This window comes from Aotus nancymaae, unplaced genomic scaffold (assembly GCF_030222135.1).
Source record: "Aotus nancymaae isolate 86718 unplaced genomic scaffold, 86718_ANA_hifiasm-v0.15.2.pri h1tg000067l, whole genome shotgun sequence".
NCBI classification, from domain to species: Eukaryota; Metazoa; Chordata; class Mammalia; order Primates; family Aotidae; genus Aotus; species Aotus nancymaae.
In genome coordinates, this window is record NW_026988482.1 from 29999251 (window position 1) to 30024448 (window position 25198).

Genomic DNA, 25198 nt, shown 5'->3' on the forward strand with positions numbered 1-25198 from the left:
AAACATTTCACTGTTAATTTATTATCTTTGTTTTTAAAACGAATTCCGTCTCTTATTAAATTGCTATTATCATTAGGCTTTGGAGGTGGCCTGTTGCAGGTTCTGTCATATAATTTAAATATCAAGCCTAATTGGGCAGTGGCTTCTGTCCCCATGTTGTTGCTACGGACACTGAGTTCAGAGAGATTCAAGGATCTGTTCAAGGCCACACTACAAGTGAGTAGTGAGGCTGAAACCTGGGAATGGTTGTGTTTTTCATGCATTCATTGAATATTTATTGTGTTTCTATGATATGCCAGGCATTCTTTACACCAAGAAACTAATTTTTGTTTATTTCTTTGTTTTAGCCTTACTGGCTAGCTTATAAATATGTACAGATGTTTTTGGTTTAGACCAGTGGTTTTCACCTGGGAAGTTTTTGTCCCCCAGAGGATACTCATCAATGTCTTGAGACATTTTTGGTTGTCACAAATGGGAGAGTGCTATTGGCATCTGGTGGGTGGATGCCAGCATGCTGTGATGCACAAGACAGCCCTCATAACAAATCATTATCCTGCCCAAAACACTGATAGTAATGAGGCCGAGAAACTCTTAGAGGGAAAACACTTCTAAAAACTATTATAAATGCAAAAGCCCACAGGGACCAGTTAGGTGACATAAAATGACTGGCTAATTAGACATGCCTAGCCCTGTCTAAAAGGGAGTAGCAGCTGCTTGGATCCATCTGATTATTGCTACGTGGGACCTGTGACTCATGCTCCCAGGTGACTAGCTCTCCCCATGTTTTCAAGCCAGAAATCCAAATTTTAATGTGAAAATACTCATCTTTTAAACATTGGCAACTCAGTTTTTAAATGCTATGCCAGTCAAACAAAACACATCTGGAGGTGTGATGTAGACAGCAAGTCATAAGTTTGCAACCTCTTTAAAACACTAAGTGTGCCTTCCCAGTGTAGTGTCAATAGTGTCAGGTGTGTTAAAAAGCACTGACCCCACGTTGCCTTGGTTCAGCTTTCTCACTTATTCTAGTGTTCCTTTCCTTAACACCTTTCTCTCTTAGCTTTCATTTATTGAGCTGTTACTATGTAGCAGAACATGCTCTAAGCACTCCCTAAGTGTTAACTCATTTTATCTTCCCAACAGCCTGAAGAGGTAGATAACAATGCTCTCTTTTTTTTTTTTTTTTTTTTTTTTTTTTGAGACGGAGTTTCTCTCTTGTTACCCAGGCTGGAGTGCAATGGCGCGATCTCGGCTCACCGCAACCTCCGCCTCCTGGGTTCAGGCAATTCTCCTGCCTCAGCCTCCTGAGTAGCTGGGATTACAGGCACGCGCCACCGTGCCCAGCTAATTTTTTTGTATTAGTAGAGACGGGGTTTCACCATGTTGACCAAGATGGTCTCGATCTCTTGACCTCGTGATCCACCCGCCTCGGCCTCCCAAAGTGCTGGGATTACAGGCTTGAGCCACCGCGCCCGGCCAATGCTCTCATTTTAAAGACAAAGGGCTCAGAAGCAGGATGAGGTTATGCAACTTCCCCTAGGTGAAAGGGGTACTGGGATTTGAACCCAGGCAATTTGACTCCGGAGCCTGTGTTCTTAACTGCTAAGCCAGGCTTCCCTGGAAGAGATGCCACTTCTCCATACTCTACACAGTGAAACTCCCGAGGGACTTGTCTCGCTTATGAGTCAACCTAGGTAAGCAACAGTCCACCATGGTGGTCAGCCAGTATTTCCCAACTGCTCAAACCTCAGTCCCTCTCTCTAACTAAAGTCATGGTTTTAAACTGGAGGTGATTTTGCTCCCTGGGGCACATTTGGCAGTTTCTATAGGTATTTTTGATTGTCACAAATGGAAGGATGTTATTGGCATCTAGTGGGTAGAGGCCAGGGATGCTGCTGGACATCACACAGGATCAATCCCTCCAACAAAGAATTGTCCAGCTCAAAATGTCAATAGTGCCAAGATGGAGCAACTGGCACCAAATCTAAAGACCTCACTGGCAACTGTTGCAAGATGAAAAAAGCTACCAGCAGAATATTCCAGGTGGTGGGTCACTCTGTTCATCTTGAACATCGTTTTATTTCTCTCAAGTCACTCTTTTCTTCCCTTGCCCTAGAATTTCGTGGTAGTCCCATCTCACCATGTTATGCCTACACTAAAAAAATAATCTCACTACAACTCTTAAGGATTAACAGCAGCAGAGCAGATACGAAAAAATCAGCAATAGGCAAAAGAAAAATGAGCATTAAAGTACAAAATACATCCTTGAGCTTCACCCACCCTATCATCTACGTACCTGAAATGTATGTGTGCTTTCCTGAAGGCCCTAAGCCGTAATCCGTGCCCACATCAAACTTCAAAGAACACTCTCTCTGCTAAATACACACACATGACGGCACTGGATTTCATAAAATGATTTTAATAGAAAAGTACAAGATATGAACAAAAATAAATAATCTTTATCTCATTTCTAGCCCAGCAAATTGTACACTGCATATAAAACTGATCTAAGATGCAATTTTCCTCCATTCCTTTTTTGCTTTTAAAATACTGAGACAGCATTTTAATTCAATCTTCTAGATGAAAACTGATACATTTTAAAAATCATATCAACCGTTAATCATTCTATATCCATTTTTTAAAGTTAGCTAACAAGATGATGTTTCACTAAAATAGAATATCCAATCATCAGATTAAAGGGTAAAGTTTGTGTGAACAGGTAAATTGGATCATTTTTCTAAGTTTTAATTCCTATGTTTTTGAATGTTTCTTGAATTAAAAATTCATTTCATCATCTTACTTTCAAAACAAGGCATCCCTCTTTCACCATTCCACAGAGAGAGAAAAGACTAGAAAATACTTTTTTAAAAATAAATATTTTAAAAGTAGAGTTTACAGTGACAATGTAATATTTTAGACCTGTGCCGTGGTACATATTTGCATTAAATATATGCTTCAAGTTATAACTACCCTTTCCCTCTATCTCTCTCTATGTCACGGGCCACTCAGTCTTTGTGGACTGATGTTGTTAATGATCTCTTGGAGTTAGCTAGTTCCAGTCTCTTATTTAGAGTAATTATTCTGCTATAGCATTATATTTGATCATTCTAGTGGCTTGAACGTTTTGTAAAAACAAATTGAAACTTGGTATTGGCAAAATCATATGAGAAAAGAGCTAGGGTAGGCCACTAAAATTTACACAATGCCAGTCTCAGGAGGTCAGTAGCTCAAAGAATTGAACAGATAAACTGGATTAAAACTTAAAAGTCTTCTTTTTACTTGAGCTCATAATGACTATTTTGAACATGGCTCTTTTGCTGCTGTCTATATATAAATTTTTTGTTAATTTTCCTGTATTGGGAAGATCTTGAATGCACTCCAGGATGAGAAGAAAAAATATGCTGACACTGCTAAATCGGGTATATGTTTTTGCAATAAAGAACACTGGTCAATATACAACTGAGGAAAAACTGAAACAGATGTGAGTCCTAGAACCACAAGAGTTTGAATTTGCCCAGAAATGCTATTTTAAACTCTCTATATGTTGGTCTACTGTTTTTTTTTTTTTTTTTTTTTTTTGTGGAATAATGCATTCTTGGCATCTTTAAAAGGTTTCAATATGTTACAAGGTTATCCGGAAAGAGAAAAAGCAAAGGCGAATGTATCAATCTGTGCAGCACCGTCCAGATTTCTGTGTACATTTTTGTAAAGCACAAGAACTTGTATTAATTGCACTTAACACAACCAACCTTTAGTTTCCAACCAGTTTTCATTCTCTGCAGCCTGGGTCTTTCTTTTTATAAAAACAGCTTTCAAAGGGCATAGAGACACCACACGTGGTCCACAGTAAATTCAAATAGGTGCAATAGTTGCTGTGGTAAACACACAAAAAAACCTTTTTTTTGGACTAAAAATCTGGTCATGGATAAAGGCATGTGCCTTTTCGTTCTTCTCTGGGATGTTACAATAGCAACACGCTCTAAAACAATTAAGTTACATGCATAATGCTAAAAGAATGTGAGCAATCCTATAACCAGCTTTAAGCCATCTGCTTGATTTTGTTTTTTTTTTTTTGAGAAACATATATAGGAAAAGAGAATTCCCCTTTTGTTCCGTTACATATAGAAATCTTTTGAAGTTTCCAAATAGTTGGGTTTTGGTAAAATTCCCCACTCTTCTATTATTTTGACATGTAGTCATCCTAAACTATCCGTCATGGTTTCTCCAAAAATCTCCACATGAATTATCTGAAGGACAATTGAAACCACTTACCAATATACAAGTAACGTTTTATTTTATATTCTATCATCTTCCATTCGGCATAATCCTTTTGATGTTTGTTTTTTAAACCAGTGAAATATACAAATCACACAAGACAGAAATATGTACATTAAAAGTACAGAATAAAGGCTAGAAGATATACATAATATCTGAATGACATGTAGAATATTTTACATTAAATAGTTTCTTTTAAAAGCTAGGATTGTTAAACTCAACTCTCTTCATAAACATGAATCACTAAAAAGGAACAATCTGATTTAGCAAATAAAAAAAGTACTTCATGGTTTTTGCATAATAAAAACCAAAAAAGTGACATTTTAAACTAATTAGTGCTTTTTGCTTTCAAGATCTTTTGCTCGAAATTCACTGCAACTGAGGGGAAGTGGATATCATTACGCAATAAATTAAGAGCCACAGTTGACTAAGGTGATACGAAAGCCGCCCTGCCTAAGAAGGGTCTGAAAGATGTGTATCTTTCCAAACTTTTAAAACAATGTAAGTTTGAGATAAGAACACATTTGATGGCACTTTTTGGAAAGCGATGTCCTTATTTGAAAAAAAAAAAAAAATTAGCTATGTAGTGGGCTGAATTTTCCTTAGGGATTCAATTAATAAGTACTACCATTTCTAATAGGCACGGGTTTCCACTCTGCAGAATGAACTAAGAAAAGAGAAACATTGCTGATGCTTCCGAGTTTTGAATGTCTCTTAATATCCATGTCTATAACGAACAAGTAATGCCCTCTTCACAAAGTGTATGGAAATGGAGGTTGGAGACAAAGGGGCGGGGCAGGAAAGAAAGATAAAAGAAATCTTCAAGCCAACATGCATTTCAGTGAGTCAGAACTCAAGCTTCCTCAGAAACAACGTTGCTTCGTCGTGCTCAAGGTATGATCACAGCAGGGCCACAGCCCAAGCTCAAGACTCAAAAACTTTTGGAAGGATCCCAACTGGACTGCAGTGAAGAGCAATGCTCTAGACAGAGAAATAACCCCAGAGTAAACTGTAAATCTAAATCACTGGCTGCAATGAGATATATTTATATTCATATTTATATATATGTATATATATATATATATGTTATGTACAAAAGACTTTGAGATATCAGGCACCATTAAACCACATTTCCCCTCCTTATAAATGCAACTGCTCAAGTACACTGGGAACAGTTTTAGGGTACACCTGCAGTACAATAGGAGAAGCTTGAGTGTATAATCTAAACACAGGATCATAACAGTGAAACGCGCAACACCTCTGTGAATTCCATTAGCCACGTTATGTCATTAAAACACAGAAAACTACTGCTCCTCAAAATAAAAGTTTTAGGGAAAAAAAAAATCCCTAAGTAGTGAACTGTTTTCCAAGCAGAGCTCCTAATGTTTCATTTCCTGTCCTACAACCAAAGGGGACCCAGTGGAGCTGCCGTTTGGAAACATGGCCAGCATCACATCGCAGCTCGGAGGAATCAGAGAGGGCTCAGTGTGAAGAGGAAGGTGGATTTCACGTTTTTCCTCAAATAGGTTGTCTGCCCTGGTGCACTGCTAAATGGCATGCAATTACCTTGTTGCTTGGGCTGAAAATCTGTGAATGGCATTCATGTATTATTCATATTATTATAATTTACTAACCAAGTATCCCTAAGAAAACAGGATATTTTTATTTATATGCAAGCCAACCTCCCCAAACAAAAAACATCTAGTGTCCAGGTTTATCTGGGGATCTTTTTCCAATCTGAAATCCTAATTTGTGTAACAGCTTCAAATCATCATCTTGATATAGGAGTTTTAATTTTTTAATTTCTGGGGACTTTACTCCCTGCTCCCCAAATTTCATGAGCTATCAGAATATGACCATTTGCAAATAGAATATTTGAGGAGAATGAGAAATGTGATATACCTTTTTCCTTGAGAATATGAGATTCTTGTACTTACATTTTAAATTATTATTTTGAAAATGCAAAAAGCAAGCTAGCAGCCCCTGGGGAAGGAAGTTTTGTTTTGTTTTCAAGACCTTTTATCTTGCACCAGAGAACCTACAACTCATTTTGGTCACAGAAGCTGAATCATGAATAGATTTCTACCACTCTCTTTCAACTGGATCCTACCCATCTGATACGATCGCATATTTGAGAAAAAGAAAATGTGTCTCTTTACCTTCTGGATGTGTACTATGTCCACACAGCTAAGTTAGGGTATGTGTTATTTCCCCTTCATTCTATACTATCAAAAGAAGTCTTGTATTACCTTTCCAAAGATCCACAAAATAAATATTTTTCTTGGTTCCCACCCCCATTATTGCCAAACAATAATTATAATATTAATAATAAACAACAGAGTTCTTAGATGGTAACAGGAAAAAAATGGTTCTGGTTGCAATTCTTGGGGAAAAATAAAAAATATTTTAAAAAACCAAAAACCAGAATCACTGTACTTTCTATAAATAAGCAGGTCCTGGGAGCGGGGCTGAGTGCTGGGCGGCACCCACTACTTGCACACAAATTGGTCCACGATCTCCGTGCACTTCTTGCACTTGACGTAGCAGCACCAGTGGAACTTGCAATGGCAGCGCTCCGTCTGCACTGTCTTGAACTGGTCGTAGCCGCGGCCGCAGCACATGAGCTCGCAGCCATCCATGCCCTCTGACGTCTTGTTGCACAGGCGGCCCTGCGTGCCCAGCGAGCCCGTGCTCTCGTTGCGCACGCAGTAGTCAGGGCTGGGGTCGATGTAGACCAGGTCCTGTGTGGTGGGTGAGTTGAAGCGGCTGTTGACCTGCACCAACTTGCCCCGGCTGTTGAGCCGCATGGCCGCCGCACTGTCATACTTCTCCTTCAGGGCATCACCCACCTTGCGGAAGTCCGCCAGCTGCAGCCAGCATGTCTTGAGGCTACACGAGCCGGACACCCCATGGCACTTGCAGGCCACATCAGCCAGATTGTACACCGTCTGCAGGGAAATGGGGACAATCAGTACACACATTCACGGAGGAGACAGATGCAGGCTATGGGAACAAAGTTCTCCTTGACCTTCTCCATGGAGCTGTGTTCCCAGCTGACCTAAGGGCTGTATTATTTTTCTTTCATCCTCCACTACCGAAGGCTTGAGCTGCCTCCTTTAAAAACTCTTCCAAATAAATACGTTCTTAGCCACTCATTATTACAGCATCAACAACAACTGTGGTTTTTTCAATAGGAACAGGGAAAAAAAATTGTTCCAGCTGCTTTTTCTTTTTCAGAGAAACCGCAGCAGTAACACGTCGACTTTCATCCCAGAGGTTGTTCGCAATGCATTACCTGAATTAATCCCCAGTACTAGCTATGTGAGAAGTGCTAGTATCATCCCATTTCACAGAGAAGGAAAGTGAGACCCAGAGAGATGAGCTACTCACCCAATCCCTGGGAGTAAGGGTGCCAGGATTTGAACCCAGGCAGCAGGACTCCAAGCCCATGCTCAGTGACTTGCCCATGGATATCCAGCTGGTAAGTGCAGAACTGAGAGGAGTCCGGCCCCAGTGGGATCAAGGTTCACAGCTTTACCCACTACTACTATTACTGCTGTGCACCAGGCACTGTAAATGTCCTTAAATTCATGATCTCATTTAACCATCCAGCAACATTATGATATGGGCTGGACTGGATGACATCAAAGTGATGCTGAGTGGCCTGCACAGGTCACACAGCTAGAGTGTGGGGGGACTGGGCTGGAACTCATGTATATTCACTCCTGTTTCCCACACAGTCCCTACCCCATCCATCAGCCCCTAGGCCAAGATCACCCACCCTAGAGCCAAGCAACGTGGATTGTGTTCCTGACTCTGCCCTTGAATTCAGACAACTGGCTGCACCTTTCCGGGTCTCTGTTTTCTATCTGTTGAAGGCAGCAGTGATGGCACCAACTTCCCAGCACTGTTATAAGGTTAAAAGTAGGGGAGACGTGGAAAGCTATTGGCACTCAGGACACAGTAAATCTGGTCTTTCTCTAGGGTGACAAGGGACACACTCGGTAAATCTGGTTTTTCTCCAGAGTAACAAGGACATGGTGTCTGGCCCTTGCCCAGTCACCTCGGGCCTCCCAGTAGCAGTGCCCATGGGTCTGGCCCCACAACACTGTGCCTAGCAGTCTGGGAGGTGGTGGTTGCCTATTTATAGACTCTACTGCCCACAGTTCTTGTGCCAGTGACCCTCCAGAGCCCACGTAGTGTGAGCGTGCTGGAGAAGACCTGTCAGGAATCTGGAGGCTGGGGGTGCATCAGAAGGCCTCTCCCACAGAGAACAGCCACCTTCTTCCTCCAGGGATTCACAGGGGCTCTTTTAAAGGGGTCCTAAGTGTACTCTCTTGGCATAAAGAGTTTCAGGCACTCAGCAAGTCTGAGGAAGGGTTTTGCAAATGTATTTAACCTTTGCTCCTCATTGAGGAAAATTAAAAAGCTAATGCCCCGTGGAAATTCTAATACGATTTCTTGGCACAGTGCCCAAATTTCTATCCCCAGCCCACCATCCTAGAGAAAAAAACTGTCTTCTTTGTAACCTCACTCACCAAAATCCAAATTCAGCTTACCATTCTAATGATCAAATTTACCCCCTCAGAAAACCTCACTGCTAAAAAAACGCAGAAGTGTAATATTATAGGTGATTTTCAAACTTCCCCCAATCCTCTCTTGCCACTTGGAAATCCCTTGACCCTCTCTTCTTGGTTGCCAAGCCCCTGATGATTTCTGGACATAAGAGAAGGCTAAGAAAGTCCCAAAGATGGATGAGAGTACCAAACATGGGCATACCCCTGGATAGGGGCCTTTAAGAGTCAGACATACCTCTGTTCTGAAGGCATTTCTGATCTGAGGCACTGGGCATGTCGTATATAGAGACCCCAGCAATGCATCCCTGAAGAGGGTGAGAGCAAGGTCTTATGGGCTTCCAGAGAAAATGAGGCTGATCCCCCCCAATTTTTATGTGGCCCTGGATCCACCACAGAAGAGGCAACCCACACTGCAGACACTATGGCAGTGAGGGGCCTGAGAAAAGAGAGGCCACACTCTGTCTGCAGCAATTATTTGACCCCTCAGGGCAGCACAGGCAAAATTCTGCAGAGTTTAGTTCTTCCCTGATACACCCAAATGTTTAACATCAAATTTGAGAAGATAAGCTAGCTGGAATTATCTACACAAACTTTGACTTCTCCATGTCCTTTGCTTATAATGTTTTAGTAGTTATCATCTGTCAAGCACTTACTACTGGCTGACACTAAACTAAGACCTTTGATTAAACCAAATGAAACTGTTATTTTTTAGGTCAAAAAGAGTCAAGTGTTGGCAATTGGTCCTACTAGAAGATCTCACTTAGTCCTCACGGTAACCTCATATGATAGTAACTGCCATGACCATTTAACAGATGTGGAAATATGAAAACTGAGGCTCAGAAACAGAAAAGAACAGACAGCACTGGACTTTAACTGTGATTTCTCTAATTCCCAACCAGCTAGCTCTTTACTGCTTAGCTGTGATGCATGAATTCAATAAAAATGTACCTAGGCTTACATTTCCATCCTCAAATTTTCTCCCATGGTCACTAAGTGGTTCTCTGGGCCTCAGTTTCCCAATCTTTAAAATGAGAGAGTGGGGCCAGAGGCTTCTAAGGCTCCATCCAGTCCTCTACGGTTTCCTCTGTGATTATCTTCCTTCTCTCTCATCCCAAAATACAGAAGAGTGAAATCTCTGACCAGAAAGTTCCTGGCACCTACCTTGGGTTCTGTGAAAAAATAATGGCCCTGGTTTTCAATGCTGCCAAAGTTAAGAAAAGTTTTCACCCCTTCATTTTAAAGCAGTTATAAAGTGCCATGTGTTTAACCGCAGGAAAAAAGGGTCTTTTTAACTATTGAGAAGTAGCTTTTCATATCCCCACCAGGGGAAGGAAAGAGCGGGAACCAGGAGACTAGTGAGGACTGCAAAGATGGTCCTCCCTGGGCACTTCTGCTGCTCGCTTCTCTCCAGAGCTCCTCTGTGATTGGCCTGAGGGTCAGACCTATAAAATCCCTCACTGCCCTTTTTTAAAAAACCCTCCATCCATCAGGCCTGCTATCTAATGACATAAAGAAAGGCAAGGGGAAAGAAAGGAGGAAAAGAGAGCCTGAAAGCTGGGGGTGAGGGCTTTCCCAGCTGGGCACCTACGAAGACAAATAACTCCCTGTCCCAAACTGAAAGCCAACCACAGACATCGTCCAGGCAGGAGGGAGAAAGATATTCCCATTTTTATTTCTGTGCTCCGTGAGCCGAAGGCACCGGGGACTAATTAAAAAGGCAAGGAAAGGTCTTTTTCAGACCACCGCTGGATCACCTTGGCTGGGGGAGCATGGGAGGATGATCCCCCCAGGAGCCCCTCCTGGGATGTGCAGGGGCAACTACGGAGAGAGATGGAGGAAAAACAGATAGATAAAAGGGGAGAAGGGAAGGAGGAAGGAAATGGAAGAGAGAGAAAAAAAGTGAAAAGGGAACAGGACAAGGAGCAAAGAGACGAGAAAGAGAAAGGGAGACAGAAGGAGACGCAGAGAGACAGAACGAAATAGCGAAGGAACGGCAGAGGAGGGGACAAAGCGACAGGGAGAGACCCGAGGAGGCTGGAGGGCATGGCAAGGGGACAGAGAGGCGGGGCGGGCGCAGGATGGGGCACTCACCCTACGGCCCGCCTCGTTGTTGTGCAGGTTCATGAGGATGCGCGCGCTCTCGTAGGAGCCCTTGGCGTGGATGCGCTCCCGCTCGCGGGCGTCCACGAACTCCTTGGCAAAGCGGTAGCCGTAGTCGATGTTGTCGCCGCAGCCGCCCCAGAGCCAGTCCCGCGGCAGGTCCTTGGGGCGCGCGGCGCGGCTGCAGCCGCAGGTGGACAGCTCGCCCTCGCGGCACGCCCGGCTCATGGCGTTCACCACCCCCGCCGCGCTCACCGCGTACGTGAAGGCCGTCTCGCGGCTGCCTGCGGGCGAGGACATGGGGTCACCGGCCGCCTGCCCCACGAGCTGGGCCGGGACGCTGCCGAGGGTAGGGGTGGGGGCAAGGTAGGGAATGAGGGGGAGGTAGAAGGTGGGGGTAAGGGAGGGATGGGAGAGGTAGGGGGCGGGTGGAAGTAGCAGGTGGGGAAGGAGGAGTAGGGAGAGGTAGGAGGTGGGCGCAGGTAGGGGTAGGGAGCTGTGGGGTGGGGAGTAGGGGTTGAGGGGTAGGGAGAGGGGGATCAACAAGGTAAAAGCAAGGGCTGCCCCCTCCCTAATATGCATCAGGCCCTAGGCCCAGCTTGAGGGGAAGCCAAGCAAGATCCCCCAAAACACACGGAAGCAACAATTAACAAAGGAGCCTCCGATTCCTGATAGCTCTGCTCAGCCGTTTCAGAGCTGAAGGCCAGACTCCAAGCAGCGCTGGATTGATTTTCTCTACAACTCTTTTGAAAATACTCAAAACTTGATATTTCAAAAAAATGCACGTGAAAGAAGTCATTGAAGGAACACTCAGAATACGGGTAGACTTCCTTGCACTTATTTGAATGTTCAGTATTATCTGCATTTGAGTTACACATAGGGCGGGATTACAGAATTTGCTAGGCCTTGAATCTAAGGCAGACACTGCCAGCGGCCACACTAGTTTCCGCCACACTCGTTCTGGCCTTGTGTCCCCTCCTCCTCTGGCAGTTGTAACCTCTCCTCCCTCTTCCTTCACACAGCAGAAAGTATTTCTCAGGACAAGGCTCTTTACTTTCCCAGAGGATAATTCTAAATCAGCTCATAGAGAGTTAGTAATGAAGCTTGCTCTTCTTAAATCCCAGGCCAATTGGCCTGATACTTCTCATTTAGGAATGAGTGTCTGCTTTTAGAACAGCCTGTTGTTCTTTAACGCTGCTTCGGCAACCACCCTCTGCCCATTCTCCCACTGCTTTTGCCTCAAAACTTTAGAATGACAGCAAGAAGGAAAAAAGCACAACCCGGGGGGAAAAGGGGAAGGGAGAAGTCATCTTCTTACCCAAAACTCGTAAAGAGTATCTCCCCATATAATAGTTACAGGGACCCTATTTGTAAGGTGAAAAATGAAGGCTATTGTAGAATACCCTAAACTTCACTTGTACCTGGAGATATTTCTGAATGTAACAAGAGCCAGTTAATAAAAACACTGTACTCTGAGAGAGACAGGGTTATCATCCAGCCAGCTGAAGCCTGGGGTGGGGGTGAGACTGGGGGGTGAGCTCACTTTCCTCAATTGCAAAATAAGGGTATTGAACTAGATGCAAGGAATGGGACCTCTTCTGGTGCTGAAATTCGTGTACCAGAATCAGTTTCTCCTATACTTACTTTGAGAGATGGCTAACAATCTTTTTCCTGAGGGGGAAGTGGGGAGCACAAGAACAGCTGACAACAGGACTCAGTCTCAATGAGAAGGGTCATTCTGCAGGAGGATGGCGCTGCCAGTTCAAGCGTCCAGCAGGCCACCTCATTCCTGGTCTTCTGCTCCACACCAGTCACAGCCATTTGTGAATGGTGATGGTTCCGATTTACCGTATATCCTCCTCCTCCCATATTTTCAAAGTGAATGACTTGAGGGTGTGTGCTGGTGGTTGGCAGGAGGATCTAAACGTTCCTGTGATGAGTTACATCTATCTAGTGGGACTACACAGGCAGAGAACATCAGAGGAATGGAAAGGAATGAGGAGAATACACAGCTTCTAGGGAGTAACTTGATAGTACAGAAAACACTATAGCCCTGGATGGGGGATTTGTAGAACAAAGAGGTATTAGCTAGAGGAAGAGGAGATGAAATGATCCTCTAGGGATAAAGAAAAATAAGACACTGCCCTTTGAGTATACAGAGCATAAGAAGGCTTTATGCAAAATACAAATAATGCTTCTTTTTTCATAAGTCTATCTTGAGCATTTCCTTTTATGCCCCAGAATACAAACCTGGGAGATCCCTTTAAGCTAATTGGTCACTGCAGAGTAAACATCAGTTTGAAAAGTGTTCTTTGGCTAAACGCTGGAGGATACAGTCATCCCAGTTGGAATACTGCTGATTCAGTTAGGTTTCCCTTCCTCTGAAACGCACATCTACTTGGATCCTCACACCCCTTAAAAATGGTGCCTTCCTTACATATCTTTTCACAGCATGGAAACAAAGAAGAGACAGATGGGGACAAAAGCTGGAAGGAAAGGGTAGTATGATGAAAAATGAGAAAGTTTTCCAAATGAAGAGTGGGCCCTTCATGAAGCAATTGTGCACGGTGCCTCCAAGGCAACTGGCATCTTAGAAAAATGAGTTGAGAAGGGGGGTCAGAGGTAGCAGCCTGAGTTTCTCAGACAGTGGCCCCATCACAGGGTCAGATTCTTACAAAGAAGAATTACTCTCAATGTCCTTGGTGTACTGAGGGCTTTGGGGTGGGCATACACACACCTTTTGGCATCAAAGGTGTTTTAAATTTTCCCTTAGCTCATTCTTTTCAAATATACTCTTAAGTGGAAAAGTGAAAGCAAAGAAATCTTCCCACTATTGCAGTTAGGTCCATGTACTTCTTTCATAAAAATCTATTGTTTTCTCTTCTCTCCTATCTCTTTTTTAAATAAGGAAAAAACAGAAGGTCCCATCCATGTCCCACTACAAGCCACCCAGCAGCAGCTTTCTGCCCTGAGACACTAGGCACTTGGGGGACCTTTGGCAGGGGAGGATGGCGCATGTGCTCTCATATTCGCAGGACATCAGCTGACTTGATGATAGTATCTAGGAGGGCTGTCTCAGAGGCTGTGGGGAGGTACCACTCCCATCCACTTCCCATCGACCCAGACAGTAGAGCCGTGCAGCTGAAGACCAGAAAGCATACTTTCCAGGGACAATTAAATATAGGCTTTTGTACCAAGGGTTCTGCTTGTTCCCTAAGGAAGCAGGCTCTTTGAATCTTGGACCACATTTAAAATAAATCTCCAGCAGAACTCAAATTCACTTAGCAAATGATAGCTTATTCTGAACATTTTGGCCCAAAACAGGCTATGTATGAAAATGAGAGGAGGATCTTAAATCAAAGCTGTGTTCAAGTGACTACACAGAGAAACAGTTCCGATTGCTGTTTTCCTTCCTGGTTACCATCAGAGGTGTATGATTTTTGCTAACTCATATACATGTGAAAAAATAGTCCCATGGTTTGAGAGGAAAGCAGTTTAGGAGGAACATTTAAGAAGGGGGAAAAGTTGACAACTTACCATCCTCATAGAATTTTTCAAAAGTGTTTAAGTTCACTTCCCATACCAACACGCGGGAGAATTAAATCTCTACCACATTCCCAGTTAACTACAGAAGACAGCCCATAGTCAAGGAAAACTCCTGTGTTCCCGAAGCTTAACTCCTAGATTCAGATCCCAGTATACACATTAGCACATTTTAATCATTAACAGAAAGGACAAAGCCCCATGAAACTCTGCAGGCTGAGGATATAGGCCATTCTCCCATTCACTCAGAGGAACAGCTTCCAGTCTTGTATTATTTTAGTTTATAAAACCGCTTGGCTCAAACATCCCCTGACAACTCTTTTTTGTTCTCAATGAATGTAATTTTCAGGTTTTTTTTTTTTTTTAAAAAAAGCATTTTATCCATCTGTGATGGATATTAAAGCCAACTTTTTATCTTCAGACAGTATAAACAGTTAATTGCCTTGATAAATTACTTCTTACTTTGGGAGCCACTGCAGTCATATTAATTATAAGGGCTTGTTTGCATAAAAGTATAGAAACCTAAAATATTCACACTAGAAAACACACATTGGACCACATCTGTCAAACAGTATCCTATACTATGTGAACCAAAGCAGAGGCAAACAAACAGATTTTTCAAAATCGTTGCCTTTAGCCCAGTTGTAATGCTATCTCCTTGAATGGGGGAGTAAGACACTCAACAATATATTTAAAATGAAGAATCAGAGTGTGAGCAATACTCTTAAAAATTGTTTTTAAGTTCCTAGGTTGATATCCCAAGCATATGCTTTTATTATATCATTGCCAAAATCATAAACATAAATTGGATCATTTTTAACTAAAATTCTTTCTGGGACTAAAAATAAAGCTCTTAACATATATATCTTTATCACCTCAAGAAATAGCTCTATTAGGAAAATTAAAACTTTGTTCATTTTCAATATATCCAGCATTCTAAAAGATGGCAGTTTTTAGTTTGATGCTTGGGCCATTTGAATTGTGGCTTAAAAAACTAACAGGCAAGAGAGTTTTGACGTTTAAAAGCGTATAAATGACTTGTTTTCCCCCATCTACTTTTAAGAAACCAGAATAAGTGTTCTGCTTCTATTTTAAACAAAATGCTTTATAGAAAAAGTAAGAGTTTGGAAAAATGAAGGTGTCTGTGATACTCGCCTCCTGATACAGTTAAAATCCAAAACTTAGAATCAGGTGTGGGGATAGGAATTAACATCATTTGCTATAATGAAAAAAATGCCCAAGCCACTACCCAAGGTGGCAGGCATCCTCCTTCATGCTTTATATCAAGCATGAAGTAAACTCTAAGGACTTCTTCTAGGAAAAAAAAATTAATCTTTAAAAAAAATATTTTAAATGTTTTCCTACCTATCTGCATCACCCTGCCAAAAACAGAGGTGTTATCCACAGTGCTGCAGTTCCACCTTCGATGTCGGAATTGATACTGGCATTCTTTGATGCCTGTCTTCGCGCCTTCTCCGATGTACTGCATGTGGTCCTGATACAAGTGGCACAGTTTCTTCTGTCCTTGAGAAAGTCCTGCCAGTTGGCTGCAGAGAGGCTGTGCTCCTATGATATATACTTCTGACATCTGAACAGGGTTATTCATACCTAGCGACCTGCAAGGGGGGGAGATGTGCATTCAAGATTTACGTGAAATCTCGAGGTGGGCCCCCTGAAAGCATGTCAGCAATACATAGTTTTAAGCACACAGATGCTTTTTTCTCTCCTGCTTGTCCTCATGACAAAGTATGAGAAGGGCTTCATAAAACTCCTCTGTTTAAACTGCACTCAGAAAACGGAGGTATTGTGCAGTCTCCATCCTGCCATCTGGCTCCTCAGTATTTTCACTCCCTTCCTTGCCCCTGTCACCATATACCTGAACCAGTATTTCCAAAATCCACTCCAAAAAGGGGGAAACAGCAGTCTGAGGGACAGGTCTCTGACATTAGAGAAAGCAACTCACTTTGCCCCACAAACTGGACCAATCTGCCTAAAAAACTTATGAATGCTAAAAGTAGACACAATTAGAGACGGGTAGGAGATAGCAGTTCCTTTTGACTGATGGAAAAACAGAGGGACAAGTATACAGACTGAAGAAAATTCACCACGTTTCTGGATATTTTAAAAGGGCTCCTTATGTGATTGTGAGGGACCCAAGACAGGGTATCCAGTGAACAGAAGTCATGTTTGACAGTCAGAAAAATGCTGTTCATTTACAAGAAAAAAAATACCCAGAACGCCGTCAAAAATAATCCTCTGGATATATTACAGTTTATCCACAAGGCCCCTACCAGAAAGAAACCCCCACTTGGAGACATTTGACTACTTCAAGTTAACCTCCTTTTGATCACATTTCAAGCCCCAATACTTCTGCACTTGGAGTTGAGCTGTCCTCCTAGAACTCTGCCCACTTCAAATTCTGTAGGTTAGTAATAATCTCGAGTGACAGAAAATAAAAGTTGAAACTCATTTTTACTACCTAGAGGTGGCAAAAAGCAAATTTTATAGATAGGCTTACAATTATTAGCGAAGTGAATTTCTGTTCTTTTTTATTGCATGATGTACTACAAGCACACATCTGAACAAGGGCTTCACAGAAAAAGGGCCTAGATTTATAGTTTCCCATTCCCTAGGAGCTGAAGATAAGCTTTACAATATTAACAAGTTAAAAGAAAATTCTGATTTAAAACTATATATAAGTAAAATATATACATGTGTCTTGGATAAATACACCCACACTCACTATCCAGCTTTAAATATTGCTGCATCATACAAACGAATCTTAAAAAAAAAAAGAAGAAGAAGAACATGCACATAGAATGAACTTACCACCAAGAATTGGCTTCTATTACAACCTGGGCGAAGGAGAAAAATATGGCCAAAGCCATTAGGAAGAACTTGGAAGACATTGCACTTCCAGCCATCCCCAAAGCAACTCCTGGGCTTAATATTCCAATGGACTTCTGGAGAGGGAAGAAAGGAGCAGATGTTTATTGCCTCTCAGATAATTTTCAAGCATACAAGTTTAAACAACGGAAGCATCCGGGGTCTCTTAAGTTTACTGTTGATTGACTGCGCTTCTCCTCCGTGAGTTTTTTGATGGCAAGATATAGGCAGTTTCTTTTTCCAAATTAAACCACCCACGCAACCTCACCAGGAAATCTGATTTCGCTGGGATCCTGTGCGCGGGGCACGCCAGCGATTACAAACATGTCTCAATTTTGTTGAGTCAAAGCCCTGGTGCCAGGCGCTGCCTCCTTCCTGCTCTCTCGAGTCCCGCACCACCTCGCTCCCCTCTAGTTGGTGCTGTTCTCAGTCCCTCCTCGGTAATTCATTTGAGAACCCTCCGCCGTCACCCTCCGTCCTTTCCCCAACCTGGGCCGAGCAACAAGTGGAGCCAGAATTAATTCCACGGGCGAGAGGAGCAGGGAGGCGAGTGGAGCGCGCTGCCGCCAGCGGCTGCAGAGGAGGCGGGGTGGCCAGCGCGAGGAGGGGTGGGTGGAGGATGGGGGCAGGACGCAGGAGGGAAGGGCAGGGGGTGGGGGGCGAGGCCCCGGGGACCAGAGCGCGAGAGTGCCCAGCTGGGAAATGCAACTTCGAATTAACATCGTATGTTTCATAATCAGTTTACGAGCCGATTTGGGGAAAGCCACTTCCAGATGGGGAAGAGCAGCCCGGATTTCCTTCAGGACACTCTTCAGCCTGATTGGGGAGGGGAGAAGGAGATGGGGGCCCTAGGGGATAATGGAGAGAGAGGTATGCTCTCCCAACCAAGGAAACCGGAAGAGAGTGCCACCCCTGCCCCCTGCATCGTCTGTAGCCTCCTCCAAGGACTGCGAGAAGGGATGGACCCCAGAGGAAAGAAGGGAGTCTGGGTCTCGCTGTCCCGAGAGAATACCCCTTCCTTGCCCTCCCCACAACTTTCTCCCAAATTCTGATTTTTCACTCTCCCTCCCACCCCACACCTGGCAGCTGCCTGGAAGGGAGGAGACGAGGCCCAAGAGGGACTCCAGTTTCCCTTGGCTCTGATCTGGGGTGTGGGCCACTTCGCCATTGAGGCACTTTGAGCCTGGCATTGGAACTCTGCCACCCTGCCTCCAGTCTAGCCTCTCCAGCCCAGCTCAGACTTGGTTTTCAGTCAGTCCGGAAAGGAGGGGGTGCGGGGCAAGGCCAGAGCCCTTGCGGATTAGTCCAGAGGGGCCAGAGGCGCAGGCTCCCGAGCCGCAGCTGGGCGCAACGATTCCAGGGCAAAGAGGCCCCCGGCGGCTGCGAAGGGTCCCTTCCAGAAGAATTTCTGTGGTCGGAGTTGGCCTTGGAAGCTTCCGCTGCCGTTCCTCCCCACTGGTGACTTCTCCACCTGTAGGCGGCGGCGGAGTAAGTCAGTGTCGGTGGCGGGTGCGGTGGGAGGAGCGGGTTTCCAAAATCCCTTTCACATCTCTGATAAGTGTAACTCTGCCGCGCTGCATCGCCCACAGCCCCTGAAGGAGCCCCTTCCACGGAAAAGAAAAGAAAGCTGAGCCTCTTTCAGGCGGTAGAAGAGCCTGGTTTGAAACCTGTGCCATAAAAGGGACAGAGGGGACCTAGGCAGCCCTGGTAAAGCTATGGGGCTCAGGAGCGTGCCAAGGCTTTTCTCCGCGAGCCGCCCCTTTGGCACGGACACTTCGGGGCTTCTCAGAGAGTAACTACTTATGTGGTCCCCAGCATCCGCTAACCCGGGCTCCGCACCCAAGGCCCAGTTGTCCCCGAAACGCTGCAAAACTGGGGGGCGCATCCTGGAGAATGGAAATCTGGGGTTTCCCCAGCTAGGAGAGAGAAGGCTCCGGCTGTCTCCCCACCCCCGTCCTAAGTGTCAAGTTTCCTCCAGGGGAGGGGGTGGGCTGCAAGGTCTGCTTCGCGCGAAGCCCAGGCTGCAAAGTCGACTCTCCCAAGGGCTGCCGATAAGGCGCTCACACACATTCATACACACTCACACTCGTGCACATTTACACACTCACACTCGTGCACAGACACACAAGCTCCGACGTGCTTCCCAGTCAGCGGCCTAGATTGCTGCTGGCCGCGTGCACTTTCTGAGCTTCCTGGCGGGCGGGGCGCGTGGGGCGGGGCTCAAGCAGCAGAGAAATTGATAACAGATTCCGCGGATTACAGCGGATCTCTTTGTTAGAGCTGAAGCCACACAAACCGAACCCACTCCCAGCCCGACGCCCCCGGGGAGAGTCCACCAGTTCCCAGAGCCCAGGCCAACTGAGAGCGGGCCCATCCGGTCTCCATGACTCGGGTATCCCTGGCTCCAGGTAGAGGTGGGCACGGGGTGTCCCGAAGGGGAATCGGAAAGGAGAGCCCCACAAGTCGCGTCTCCACTTAACCCCCGCCGCTTGCCCGGAAACACCTTGGCCCTCTTCCCGCTTCAATCCCGGTGCAACCCAGAAAAGGCCCCACAAGTTTGAGACACTCAAGGAACTCACAGCGAACTCACACATACATCAGCTCTGTAGGGTAAAACATCCCCGCCTGTTTACCAAAAGATCTGATCCGAAAAGACGGTGTGAAATAAGCCCTCTGGGGAGACTGTCACCCCAGGGGTAAAACAAAAGTTCTGGTTAGAAGCTGAGTTTCCCAAAGAAGGGGCTAAATGTCTTCCAACACTTTCTGGCCCAGGGAAGATGACTCTGTAAGGATCCTGAGAATCTTCCTCCCGTGCCACGGGGAGGAAGGCTGGGGGCGTTAGAGGAGCTCAAGGCACCAGAAGAGTGAGGTGGGGGAGGGCGTTTGCGCGCTCTCGTCTTCAATTCAGAGCAGCTCAACGACGTGGTTCCCTTTCTATTTATCTCTCAAAGCTTTCGAGTCGGATTAAAGGTGTTCCTGATCCTTCTTTATCAACAGCGGTGTGGGCTGGGGATGATGAGGGATGAGGGAGAGGAAACCTCAGTAGCGAAACTGTTCAGGGGACGCTCGGAGAGCCCGGGGAGCAGCTGGACGAACACCTAAACTCTCGTAACACCCAAGTCCTCCGCAGCCCCTTAAGAGAAAAGACAAAAAGTCCACAAAGATCCTAACCCCTCAGCCCCAGGGCGCTGCCACACTCAGTCTAGGCATCCCCTTCGGCTAGACTTCGTTTAGGGCCCAAGTTTCTGGGATTGGAAACGATGAGGGACGCCAACTAGGCGGAAGAAGCCCGTTTGACCCAGGCTCGCAGCAGCGAAGAGGAGGATGGGAAACTCCAAAAAGAATCTCCACTCTTGGTGGAAAAAGAAAACTGTTTCCCCCCACTCCGATCTCTCCCTAAAGCAAGGAGAGAGATGGAGAAACTAGCAGGAGAGCAACTTATTTGCAGCCAAGAACTTGGGACGTCCTATCCGGGAGAACGCGGGGAGCAGCGCGAGATGAAGAATGGGCCGGCCCAGGCGGGAAGGAGGTGCGCTTTGGGGGAGCAGACAAAGGAGCCACTGCTCCCCACGCCTCGTGCCTGGGCGCAAGAGTTGTGTCCACAGCAATGTGTGTGTTGGCCCGCGCAGAGCGGGGTGGGGAGGAGGGAACTGCCAGATAAAAGAAGGCAGAGGTTACACCTGGAGCCAGAATCAGTGCGACAAACGCGAACAGCCTCTGGCCGCCCAAGCTTCAGAACTGATGGCAGGTTCTAGGTTCGGGTAGAGAGAGGCCCCAGGGGAAGAACGGTCTGGCCTGGTTCTCCTGTTTTCTGCCCCCTTGTCCATCCCTTAGACAGGGCTTTCCAGATCCCAGGACACACACACACACACACACACACACACACCACTCACACCTTCTTACACAGAATGTCTAACTCTCTAGGCACAGGCTCAACTTGTCCAGAGGTGGAGCAGAGTCCGTGGACACAGAAAGAAAATGATAGTCCAATCCCAATTCTTCAAAGGTCGTTTCACTCCCACTTTTTAATAGACGAAGAAAGTGAGGCCAAAGGCGGGAAAGCGACATTTGTTCTCGACCACAGAGAGTTGGGAGGCAGCTGAGGCCAGACCCCAGGCCTCCTAGGGCGACACTCTCCTTCCCAAGCCCAGAAGAAGAGGTACCAACCCTGTGTCCAGTGGGCCGAGTCCCATTTGCTGGGTAGGACCCGTGGCCCCTTCCGTATTGCAGCGGCCGGCGGCGCAGCGAAACTGGTCCTCCGGGGGCCTCCGAGGGGCCCTGCTGGGAGAATCGGGTCTGGTGGTCGGGAGGGATGAAGGGAGCAAGGGCGGGAGGGAGAGGGGAGCAGCTGCCCGCCCGCCCCGGGAACCGAGGCTCGTAGGCGTCCTACCTCAAGGCGACCAAAAGGGGGCAGCCGGCACCGCACCGCGGGGAAGAAAAGGCGGCGGGGATGGCTCAATGTTCTGCACGCACAGCGCTAACCCCTTGAGCACCAGAGCGCAAGGGGGAGGGGAGGAGACGACGCGGGACTCTTGGGCCGGGCCTCCTGGGGAGGGTCTTCCGTTGAGAGTGTAGGGGGGTGGGGGAGACGAAGGCTAGTACGTCCTGGACCCAAGAACAACTGATCCTTTACTTCCCTACACTCACACTCACACGCACGCACACACTCGCAGCCAAGGATCCATACACTCGGACACACACCACATTTGTCGGCCAATGGTTCGCTGCGCACTCTCCGCATTGCCCCCTCGAAACTCCCTAGCAGAGTCGGTCTAGAAACTAAATCTTCGTATCTGGCTGGTTCGGGCGATGAATGCGCGAAAGTTGTCTGGGGAAGGGCTGGGGCTGATGAGGTACGATCTCACCGCAAGGCCCAAGTTACTTCCAAACAGCGAGTTGTCTATTTAAAGCGAGAAGAGAGAAAAGAGAGGATAGAGAGGAGAAGGGGCCTCAATACCAGACAGGGATTAGAAAGTCAAACAGGGCCGCGGGGTCTTCAGTTAGGAGTTAAAAAAAAAAACAAAAAAAAAAGTTTTTTGGGGTAAGAGGGGTTGTTTGCTTTTAGGACACATCTGAATTTCAATTCTAACCTTATTCTCAAGGAAACTGAAAATAGGAAAGACAAGAAAAATGCAAATAGGAATCGAAGCTTGGGGAGGGGCAGATTAGAAAAATTGTTTAGAAAATAACTTATGTTGCAGGAAGAAACGTTAACTTTTCCTAAAAGTGAACTCTCAGTGACCCTCGGAGTGTGTGACTCGGCTTTAACAGACAACTGACAATTAAAACAAACAAGAGTTCACAAACTGGCCCCCGCCCGCTCTCCCAACGCGGAGGCCCAAGTGTTTTCTAAAGGACAAGGCGGACTCCGCTCAGGGGGCCGGAGAGCGCTCTCCCGGCGTACGGGATTACAGCCACTACCACCAAACTCCCCGCCCCCATCTCTGCTGCAAAGTGCTTGAGCTCACCCAGTGGCCGCTAATAACGCTAATAAGGCGACCCGGCTCCCCGCGCCGGGGTGCGCGCTGGGCCCCCACCAGGCACTCTTAAAGGCAAAGGGGCCTGAAGCGCTCGAGTTACCCCGCCAAGGCAAGCCTACAACCTGGCTTCCGTCAGTGAGGGGGTGTGTGGGGGAAGGTGTACGCTGCTCTAGAGTGGTTGGCCCCTAGTCCCTCCGCGGGTTTTCCCAACCAAGGAGTCCCTTTCCCCATCCCGAACCCCGGCCACACACCCTCCCAGTGCCCGCGCAGTGGGCGCTTGGTAAATATTTGTTGAATTGAATCATTATCCTGTTACTGAAATATACATAGTAAATTACACTCGATGTTCTCAGGGCAAAAGGAAAGTAGTCAGTGAACCGCACTCAATTTTTCTACTATCGCTCTTCCCCATTTTTTCTCCAAAGTCGAAAAGGTTTTGGAGAACGGGTGGTGCGACGAGAAATGATCTCCTGGAACACTGAGGCAGTGCGCCCGGCGTGGGGGGGGCGAAGAGGTAGGGGTTCCTGCCAGCGACGCTGGAGTGCTAGCTTCTTCAGGAGGTTGGGGAAATGGAGGGATAGGAAGAGGTAAAGGAAACTCAGTTAACTTCCAACAGGGGGTGGGAGGGAAGTACAGAAAAAAAGTGGCGAGAGTCGGCAGGCAGCGCACTGAACACCTACCTTCATGGCGAGGGGGAGGAGGCGCGGGGAGGAAGTCGCCACCCGAGCGAGGGCAGCCGAGGAATCCGAGCGGAGCGGCCGGGTTAAGCTTGGGGGGACGGTCAGGAGCAGGGCTGCGGAGTCCTCCCGCGCGCCTCGAGCGGGCGCAGTGAACCGGAGCTGAAGCGGGCACTGGAGCCAGGGCCTGGACTCCCGAGTTGGGGCAGCGCTGGGATGCGCCCAGGAACGGAGGGGGCGCGGACGCTCGGGAGCCGGCCGCAAGGGCAGGGCCTGGTCGAGGCGCAACTAGGGAGCCGCTGGTCCGGCGAGGGCGCGCAGGCAACTGTTCCACGGAGAGGCGCTCCGTTTCCAACGTCCATCAGCGACGGCGGTAATTAGGGCTTTCCAACCCCAAATGTGGGCGTGATTGTGCAAAATACCTTACAACAAATAATAATAATAAAAAATTCTTCACAAGAGGGTGAAAAAATGTCCCACTAGTCAACTTTGGCCCGGGGCGGGGAAAGGGGGGCAATCTGTTCGCCCAGGTGCCCCCAGTTCATTCACACCACGGATTCTGCAAACTGGGCGGCTCACGCCTCCTGATCTCCAGCTCCTCCTCTCCGGGTCTGTAGCCGAAACGTCTGCTCCCAGACGCTGATCCTGCAGCCGCGAGTTAGTGTGGACGTCTGTGTACACACACAGACACACACCCAAACACACACACCCCCGCTGCAGCTTTGGGGCCACAGAACAATCAGACGCGCATGGCTTTTTCTCCGGGAGATGCCGCTGAAAACGCACAAGTCGCCATCTGAGCTGCAAGAGTCAGCGCCAAATTGTGTCCTTTCATTTTAGGGTTTGGCAAAAATGGGGCGCAAAATAGGTGAAAGTCGCCCCGGAACTTTTTGCTGTGCGGTGAGCTGTGGGGGGATGGGCGATCAAGTCAAGGGAGACGCGGACTCCCCCCCGTATCCCCTTCTTTCTCTCTTCGGTTTAATCTCTCTTTTCCCCGTTTTTCCAGGGCGAAGGGCGAAGAAGAGCGAGGGCACTGCGGGAGCGAAGCTGGGGAGGGGCGACAGCACGGAGCTCCGAGGCGGCGACTCAGCTCCGGCGGTCCATGGCCGGCGAGGCTGCCCACCTCCTCGTTTGGCGCCCGGGTCCGAGGGGCTGGAGAGCGGACCGGCGGGAGGCGGGCGGTCCCGGGCACAACGGTGGCGGCGGTAGGGCTCGCTGAGCAGCTGCCGCACCGACCCCGGCTCTGGGCGGCGGAGGCGGCTCCGTGGAGCTCGCAGCAGATTTCCACGCGATCCTGTGCCCCGCAGACAAACTGACCGACCGCGGCGACGCGTCCCCCCCTCCCACCCCCCGGCCCTTCTGGCCAACTGCCTTACACTCTCCCTCCCTCTCTCCAGACTCCTCTTTCCCCTGGTGTTCTCAGAAGGAAAAAAAAAGAAAGAAAGAAAGAAAAAAGTTCTTTAAAGTTTCAGAACCAGGGGCGGCTGGAAAGAGAGGGAACGGGGAGAAGAAAGAAAAAAAACTCAACTTTGCCTATGCGCATGCGTGGTGAGGCCGACCTATGACAAACTCTGCCGGATTTTAAAGCCGTACTACGGGCTGGGGTGCCTGGAGGCGGGGTACACCCCCCCTTGTCTCCCCTTCTCTAGGTTCCCCATCC

General features: G+C 47.1%; 1 protein-coding gene and 1 long non-coding RNA gene across 3 annotated transcripts; one reads left to right on the top strand and one right to left on the bottom strand.

Moving 5' to 3' along the window:
- Window positions 1-2399: 2399 nt before the first annotated feature.
- Window positions 2400-23868, bottom strand: WNT5A (Wnt family member 5A). 2 transcript variants are annotated; one of them, XM_012460763.2, is made up of 5 exons: window positions 23542-23868; window positions 17325-17458; window positions 15861-16111; window positions 10944-11236; window positions 2400-7223 (listed from the first exon to the last, which is right to left on the bottom strand). In XM_012460763.2, the coding sequence occupies exons 1-5, from the start codon at window positions 23545-23547 to the stop codon at window positions 6765-6767; spliced, it is 1143 nt and encodes a 380-aa protein (XP_012316186.1). In that variant the 5' UTR covers window positions 23548-23868; the 3' UTR covers window positions 2400-6764. The 2 variants fall into 2 exon arrangements, with proteins under 2 accessions (XP_012316186.1, XP_012316188.1); XM_012460765.2 differs by lacking the exon at window positions 23542-23868 and adding an exon at window positions 22850-22858.
- Window positions 23869-24171: 303 nt separating this feature from the next.
- Window positions 24172-24863, top strand: LOC135270836 (uncharacterized). The gene is made up of 2 exons (XR_010338993.1): window positions 24172-24438; window positions 24545-24863. It is a non-coding gene; the product is annotated as an uncharacterized LOC135270836 (long non-coding RNA).
- Window positions 24864-25198: the final 335 nt, after the last annotated feature.

Coding starts and splice junctions, on each gene's coding strand:
- WNT5A (XM_012460763.2), bottom strand. Junction 11,237..15,860: donor TGGCAGGGTGATGCAGATAG/GTAGGAAAACAT, acceptor CCTCGCCCGCAG/GCAGCCGCGAGACGGCCTTC. Junction 7,224..10,943: donor ACAACGAGGCGGGCCGTAGG/GTGAGTGCCCCA, acceptor ATTTCCCTGCAG/ACGGTGTACAATCTGGCTGA.